Raw genomic sequence first — 9,059 nt, 5'->3', positions numbered from 1 at the left:
ACAGAGAGAGAGACACTCTCTCTCTCTCACACACACACACACACACAGAGAGATAGAGAGAGAGAGAGACACACACATCTTTTGTTTGATTTTGGGGTGAAGTACCAGACATATATTTGAGCTTCATTCCACTATAATACGTGTTTCGTCTGTTCAAGGAGCGTCAGATCAAACTGGAGGATTATTTGACCCGATCCTCCTCCTCAAGCCGACTCTGTGTAATAATCAGACACAAGTGCTGCTCTCATCTCGTTCAGGTGCTTCATGGGATTGTAAAGGAGCAGCTGAGAGACAAACACTGCTCTTCAGTCCATCACAACGACCTCTAATTACACTCTTCACTTTAATAGTGCTGTGTGTGACCCAGAGCCCACCTTCCACACAGGACACCTGTCTAAACACAGCTGCCCTACACACACACACACACACACACACACACCTGCTCAATGATGGCTGTAAAGACACCAAACAAACATGCTTCAGTAAACGGTCCACTGATACTCAGTCTGTAAACATAACCTGTATATTTAGTGTCTTCAGGAGAGTTGCTTTGGAGACGTTTTTCGTGACATCACACATCAGCAGTCAGCACTTTACACGAGATCCATGGCATTGTTTTACATGAATGTGGTCGTATGCTTGCGTGAACATCTCTAATGTCTTGAGACTCACACACTTCAGATCTGTACTGCATTCATCACGAGCTCCTCACACAACTCTTCCTGATGCATTTGAGAGGATGTACAATTAATACATGACTGTCAACACCATATCTACAATATCTATGATAATGAGTCTGTGTTTACAAACAAATAGATAAATAAATAAAAAAATAAATAAAACTGTAATAGTACCTATTTATATTAGTATACTATACTATAATAAAATATACATATTAGAATTCCAATCAACTGTTTTCTGTGTGAATCTGTGTTAAAGTGTAATGTATTTCTGTGATGCTCCGCTGTATTTTCAGCATCATTCCTCCAGTCTTCAGTGTCACATGATCTTCAGAAATCAGAATAATATGATGATTTACTGCTCAAGAAACATTTCTGATTATTATCAATGTTGAACACAGTTGTGCTGCTCAATATTTCTGTGGAAACTGTGAAATATAGTATTTTTCAAGATTCACAGATGAAAAGAAGGTTCAAAAGAACGGAATTTATTTGAAATAGAAATCTACTGTTGCATTGTAAGTGTCTATACTGTCCCTTTTGGTCAGTTTAATGCGTCCCTGATGAATAAAAGTATTCTTTTGTTTGCATGAGCTCCACGGTCTGCTGTGGTGAGCTCCAGTGATGCTCTGCAGAAGGAATCAAACACAGTCTCTTATCTGAATCTGTCTGCTCTTCTTCTTGTTACTCTGTTCTGCTTTTCTCGTTGCTGGTTGGTTCCAGTGTTATTTTCACACTGATCTACCCACACTGGATCGACTAGTGAGAAATCTTCCTGTGTTTAATAATACAATCCATCCGGTGATGAAAGTGATTTCACAACACAAACCACTGTTTAGATGAGCTTTCACATCTGATGACCCCCATTCACATCACACGAGAAGAAGAGAAGCGCAAACAACTACCACCATACCATCCTCATAAACAGTCCGGATCAACACACACACACACACACTCACACACACACACACTCTCACAAACACACACACACACACACAAAACACTCTCTCTCACAAACACACACACACACACAAAACACTCTCACACACACTCACACACAAATCACTCTCTCACACTCGCACACACTCACATATAAAAAACACACAATAAAAAACACAGACACACACACACACACCCACACAAAACACTCTCTCTCTCACACACACACCCACACAAAACACTCTCACACACACACACACTCACAAAACACTCTCTCTCACACTCACACACTCTCACAAACACACACACACAAAACTCTCTCTCACAAACACACACACACACACAAAACACTCTCTCTCACACACACACGCACACACACAAATCACTCTCACTCTCTCACAATCACTCACACACACACACACACAAAACACTCTTTTACACTCACACACACACACACACACACACAAACACTCTCACACTCACAGACACAGACACACACACACAAAAAAACTCTCTCTTTCTCACACACACACAATAAAAAACCCTCACAGACACACACACACCCACACAAAACACTCTCTCACACACACACACAAAACACTCTCACTTTCAGAGACACACACACATACACACAACACTCTCACTCTCTCACAATCACTCACACACACACACAAAACACTCTCTCACACACACACACACCCAAAATTCTCTCACACTCACACACACACACACACACACACACACACAAATCACTCTTTTACACTCACACACACACACACACAAACACTCTCACACTCACAGACACACACACACACACACAAAAACTCTCTCTTTCTCACACACACACAATAAAAAACACTCACAGACACACACACACCCACACAAAACACTCTCTCACACACACACACAAAACACTCTCACTTTAAGAGACACACACACATACACACAACACTCTCACTCTCTCACAATCACTCACACACACACACACACACACACACAAAACACTCTCTCACACACAGACACACCCAAACTTCTCTCACACTCACACACACACACACACACACACACACACACACAAAACACTCTCACACTCACAGACACAGACACACACAAAAAAACACTTTCTCTCTCACACACACACACTCTCTCACACACTATATATCTCCCCAGATGTAAGCATTAACAGACAGAACTGCACAGCTGGTTTAGTTCGACCCATGAACTTTATTTGTCAGAATCTCAAAGTCTCTACGTCCCCAAACAATACATTCAGCATATATACATTTGGCGAGAGGAACTGTACAGATATGGGGAAAAAAACAAGCCCATTTCAGACATATGAAATCCACACACACACACACACACACACACACACACACACACACACACACACACACACACACACACACACACACACACACACACACACACACACACACACACACACTCCTTCTTTACTAGTACTCTTGTCAGCATGGGATGCAGACGCATTTCTCCACACAGACAAGTGGAAATAAAGCTAGAGATTCAGTCTCCTCCATTCCTCATCACAGTCTTCATTTCTGTCCTCTTCTCTCTGGTCCCCCTGATGTTTCACTCTTTTATTTTACTCTTCTGTCACTTCTACAATGTTTCATTCTCTTCTAAACTAACATGCCTGATCTCATCTGTTTACATATAATCAATAGAAAATGTTACTTTAAATCTTAATGCTGACCAGTAAGCTGTCTTTCCAATCCCTTAAATAAAGTCCTAAAACAAACTTTATATTCATCAACACCTAGGTCATGGTGAATGACGTATGGATTCCACTGCACAGATTCATTCTCAAATCTGAACACATGGTGTTTTTGGTGGATGTCTGAAGTCTTACAGATGCAGTGCATCGTTCAGAAACACAAATGGACAGCAATTATAAATAAAGCTTTCCAGAAGTTTTCATTTATTTATTTTAAAATATTTTTTTTTTATTTCTTAGTCTGAAATACGTTTTAATAATCCTTTTTGTGTGATGAAAGGTTCAGGGATATTAAAGCCCCCTCATGGTACAACAGATGACAATAAAGCAGCTTTATTTTTCAGAGTAATGTTTACTAATGTTCTAACAACCAAATACATTTTGTCTTCTTCTCGTCATATCTACTGTTTTACCTCATTTCGAATCTAAAAGCCAACTTTTTTGCAACCGTTTTGCTTGTGACTAATCTATTTAAAATGAATGGCACTTGGTAGATGTTGTTGTATAATGCAATGATATTCATACATTTGCAATACTGAGATCTCCAAAGACTTTTAAAGCAACTGCAACGATTCCTGTGCTGTGATAATGTGATGAATACATATCTATCCTATCTAGACCTTTTTTTAAAGGTCAGTGGTTGTAAACAATTAATGTAGCTACATACATTTTTTTTCTTCATCTTCATCTTCCCTTTGATTCTCTGTTTTCTCTTCTGTAGTGTGACCTGTGCTCTCTGCTCTTATTAAAGCATGTTTCTACAGAATGACATCTAGAAGAGTCTCTCCTGAGCCCGTCTGACACAAACACAAACACATTTCACATGCATCGCTCCTGGGGATCCACAGATACTGAGCGGTTAGCTGGAAATACAGCGGAGCATCACAGAAATTAATTACACTTTAACAGATTTATTTTAATATGTGAAAATATTTCACAACTTTACAGATTTTTCCATATTTTCAATAATAAATGCAGCCTTGGTGTGCAGAAGAAACTTCGCCAATTAACTCTTACTGTATGGAAAAGAACGGCTGAAGACATTCAGCAAAATAATGAGATTAAGGTCAGTAAATGATGGCAATTTAGATTTTTGGAGGTGTAGCTGTCCCTTTAAGGGTTGAAAGATCATGTCAGAGAGGCAACGATAAATAAACAATAAAAACATCAATCAGGTACATGAAGGTAAACCAATCATACAGGCTTTACATCTGTACCACAAGTGTGTCGGACATGCTTTAAACACACTCACTGTGAGAGAAAAACCAAAAAGAAACTGGATGATGGCAAACAAGGAAAACCAGAGGTCAGACGAAGGGTCAGGACAAATCTGTGCTCTGATTGGCTGAGCTGCTCTAAATGGTTTCCATGGCAAACAGCATCCAATCAGTGTATTCAGACAGACAATCGCAAAGACACTTAAGGTCAGATTATTGACACACACACACAGGCTGAAAAACATTGTCTTACCTGGACTAAGACATCAGCAATATATATAGCAATATATATAAAAAAAAAAAATTCTATAATAAATTAAAGCCACTAAACATTCATCGAACTGCAGCGTTCTCCATTTGATTTCTTTTTTAAACCATGCACTTACAGTATAAGGCATTACCCAAACAGAGTCACACCAGCACAGAAATGAAGGTCTGATTGCGTTCGGGTGAAGAAGAAGCTATTCTCAAACCGAAAGGCAAAGCTTGCTGGGAATTTGAGACTGAAAGAGTTAAACGATCGATATCTGTAACGTCACTGTACCTTATCGACCGGCAGATGGACGGACACAATTGATTTTCTGAGGTAGACAATACAGGAATATTTCATTCTCCTTGGTCAAGATCATCCTAAACTCTGGTGAAGTGACTCTCTCTGAACGTTATATTAAAAGGTCCTTTCTCACGCTGTTCTGCATAGCCGCCGGTCCAAGTGCACTTGAAAGGCACCATCCATCTCTTCTCCCCTCGCTCTGCTCTATTACTGCTATTTTAAGGGACTTAATGAATCTGTCTGCGTATCGATTGCTCTTTACATCTGTGGGTCTTAACTGGAAAATGCCGAACGCTCGATTTCAGTCTTCTGAGGTTTATTTTTCTGTATGATCTGATGTTAAAGTTTAATAATGAATAATTCACCCAACCCAACTGACTGACAATACCGTCACAGAAAGTCCAGGCGATGAGGTTTCGCTACAGTACGATTCAGTGTCTTTGTTCGTTTACTGTGACGATTTAATGTTGAAGAACGTCAATTGCAACTATACACATCCGAATAGTAAAGTCCAAGCGAGTTTCGGGTTTCTGTACAGTGTGTAACAGTGGAGATTAAGTGTGAGTGCAAGTCTAAGACTAAAGATCCACTTATGAGAAGAAAACGGGTCTGGAATCACGAAGAAGGCATTTGGAGGACAGTGAAACCGCGTCCGAGACGGAGGCGACGTCCAGGAGTCTCCCTTATTGTCTTCGGGATCTCAGTAGCACTTTAGTTTGTCGTTGTCTTGTAAACGCTGAACGAACGTCCTGCTTCTGCAGCGCTTCTGCCTCTATAGTGTCCGGATGGCCACGGGGTACAGCAAGGACATGTGCTCGGCCCCTTTGATTGGTAGTTTGCGGCTGGAGTAGAAGTGGATGATCTCAGGAACGCTGTCGAACAGGCAGCTGTTCTGACCCAGTACGTACTTATTGTCTTTGGTCCTGGAGAGCTTCATGTGCATGAAACCTTGACTGCTCCTGGAGAGAGAGAAGAGAACATGTAGATGAAGATGGAGAGCAGCGATTACTAAAGGTAGAGCAGGTTAAAACAATCTGTGATTAGATGTCAGACGGCAGCACTCTGGAGCAGTTCATTGGCAGACGGAGTATGTGTGTAACAGGAGTAAGGTTGTTTGCACCTTGTGCAATGTGGAATTAGTTTAGAGCTCTCTCAAGCAGTTTGTGATGCATTTTGGAAAAAGGAGATGAGCCCCTGGTTTGATGCACCACCTAGCTTGAGAAACCCCTTCTCAAAGACTTAATGTTACTTTTATTCATTATTTTATTTGGGTAACACACATATTATGAATGCCTTTGGCAGAATTCAAATGAGCCATTTTAATCTAGATTAATTCCAAGATTACAGTGAGATTAATCTTGATTAAATTTTTTTATCTATGTCCACCACTAATATATATATATATACACACATCAATATAAACACATCAATATAAACTCTATATATAATTCTCTAAATGAAAGTTCTCTGGTGAGAATATGCTTCAGAGTCATTATCTTTGCTATCATTAAATATAAATCAAGTGCTCCTCCCATCTCAGTTTAGGACTCCCATTGCTCTCCGGCTGATTGGCTGCCTGTCATTAACGACTCTTCATCATCATTAGAGAGAGACCAGAAAACTTCTGAGCTGCACGCACCCCTGAGAGCCGCCAGCACCGACGCAAACACACACACACACACACACATGTTTGTTTTTGTGTAAAGTGTGTTCATCCCATAGGTGTAATGGTTTTTATTCTGTAGAAACTGTATATTCTATGTCCCTTCACCAACCCTACACCTAACCCTAACCCTCACAGGAAACTTTGTGCATTTTTACTTTCTCAAAAAAACTCATTCTGTATGATTTATAAGTGTTTTGAAAAATGGGGACATGGGTTATGTCCTCATAAGTCACCCTCTCCTTGTAATACCTGTGTCATACCCATGTCATTATACAGAGTTGTGTCCTGATATGACACAAAAACAAGAGCAAACACACACACACATACACACTCTCTCTCTCTCACACACACACACACACACACACACACACACACACACACACACACTCACACACTCTCACACTCACTCTCTCAAACACACACACACACACACTGCGGCTATTCCTCATCCAAACACACACACACTCAGACTCACTCACTCTCTCAAACACACACTCACACACACACACACTCACACACACACTCTCACACTCACTCAGTCTCTCAAACACACACACACACACACAGGTCTAAGGTCATTGGAAATGTCTGAAAAAGCTTAAGTGCATCGATATGGAAATTTCTGTGCTAAAGACTGCTATTCTTTTCCTCTTAAGGATTTGATTTAGCTTTTATCGTATCAAAGACATGAACAAAGAATGAGCAGGACAGAGAGAGAGAGAGACAGAGAGAGAGAGAGACAGAGAGACACCAAACCCTTTGTGGTCTTAACATCAGATATTTCATCATTATTTTCTATTTCAATCCAAGGATTAATTTCACTTCATAGATCTGAAAGCTTCACTGCGGTGTTCACTGATATGATTCAGAGTGAACGTGTAGATGTGAATGTACTGTATGTCTCTAAAAGCAGAAATGGGCAGCTCTTTTGTGATAGCAAATATTAGTGTTTCTGTATACACACACAGTTTGGGAACAATGAGATTCTTCATGTTTCTGAAAGAGCCTCTTCTGCTCACCAAAGATGATTTCTGAAGGATCAAGTGGAGTAATGACACTGGTGAAATATATATAAACAGAAAACCGTGATTTTAAATTGAGATATTATTTAATAGTATTATTATTATTATTTTTTAATCAAACATATACCCAGAACACTTCTTTAAAATACAGTCTTCATTAGTGTGCAGAGGAAAGCCTCCGATGTTAATTAAACCCGTGCAGATTGATGTTTTATGACGCTAACTCTGTGGAAGATGATAACCTGCTGCTGCTTTTATTGGAGATGAGATGAGCAGTAAATGCACATGAGAGCTGGGTTTGATCGTGTGTGTTTAAATCACAGACCCAAAGAGTGTGTTTGAGCAGAGACCCGTTCTCCGTCTGCTCACAGCGCTCGCGGTCCTGCTGAGGATGCACATTAACACACGGCTATTCATAAACCTTCACTCTCCCTCCATTCAGAGGAGATTTATTTCACTCCCCTCAGCTATAAAGCAGGCCAGCGCTGAAGCCTCTTTGCCTTTTAAGATCTCTTAGAGACTGGACTCATCCATTTCACTCACGCTCTTCATGAACAAACCACCTACAGACGCCGTTATAGAGTCACTCAGATATGAAAAATAATCCTAAAAAAGAGGGGGGTGGGGGGGGGGTATGTTCCAGGGACACATATTCTAACCTTAGTAAAGAAATCATATATATAAAATGTAAAATTTGTGTAAAATGTTCCTGTAGCTCAAGTGGTAGAGCATTGCGTTAACAAGCGCGAGGTTGTGGGTTCGAATCCCAGGGAACAAATTGTTAGCCTGAATGCAATATTAGTCGCTTTGGATAAAAGCGTCTGCTAAATGCATAAATGCAAATGTATTTATTCAATAAGTGCTATTAGGATAATCAATATCATCAAAAGCCATCTTTGCACTGCAGAAGCTGCATCTGAAGTGACATTTATTATTATTATCGCATTTTAATTTATTGCCATTTATTTATTAAAGTGGGATGTATTAACACACTGTTTTATGCATTGTATTTATTCAGCTCAGATATGTAATGAATGCATGTTCACTGTAGATACGATTGCGTAAATAAAGTTATGATAAATGTTTTAAACAGAAGATATAGAATTATTAAACATACTTTCAATATGAAACTAAAACCAGCAGTAGTCGTATGGCTGAATGAAGCAAGTGACTTCAGAATCAGGTGCTAAAATATTACTCTTACTATTTATGCCATAAACAGATATTGGTAAAGAAAGTAGTAT

The 9,059-nt window shown here is 39.7% G+C and overlaps 1 protein-coding gene across 4 annotated transcripts in view; it reads right to left on the bottom strand.

The window, feature by feature from the left end:
• Positions 1-2,823: 2,823 nt before the first annotated feature.
• Positions 2,824-9,059, bottom strand: part of LOC127977279 (SH2 domain-containing adapter protein F-like) — an 83,896-nt gene continuing 77,660 nt past the window's right edge. For all 4 annotated transcript variants that reach the window (XM_052582088.1, XM_052582090.1, XM_052582089.1 and 1 more), the window contains one exon: positions 2,824-6,086. In XM_052582088.1, the coding sequence (XP_052438048.1) occupies positions 5,900-6,086 (187 nt within the window). In that variant the 3' untranslated portion in view covers positions 2,824-5,899. The remainder of the gene's footprint in view (positions 6,087-9,059) is intronic.

This window comes from Carassius gibelio, chromosome B18 (genome assembly GCF_023724105.1).
Source record: "Carassius gibelio isolate Cgi1373 ecotype wild population from Czech Republic chromosome B18, carGib1.2-hapl.c, whole genome shotgun sequence".
NCBI lineage: Eukaryota > Metazoa > Chordata > Actinopteri > Cypriniformes > Cyprinidae > Carassius > Carassius gibelio.
Note: the sequence above shows the minus strand (reverse complement) of the source record. Positions and strands in the feature narration are given on the sequence as shown.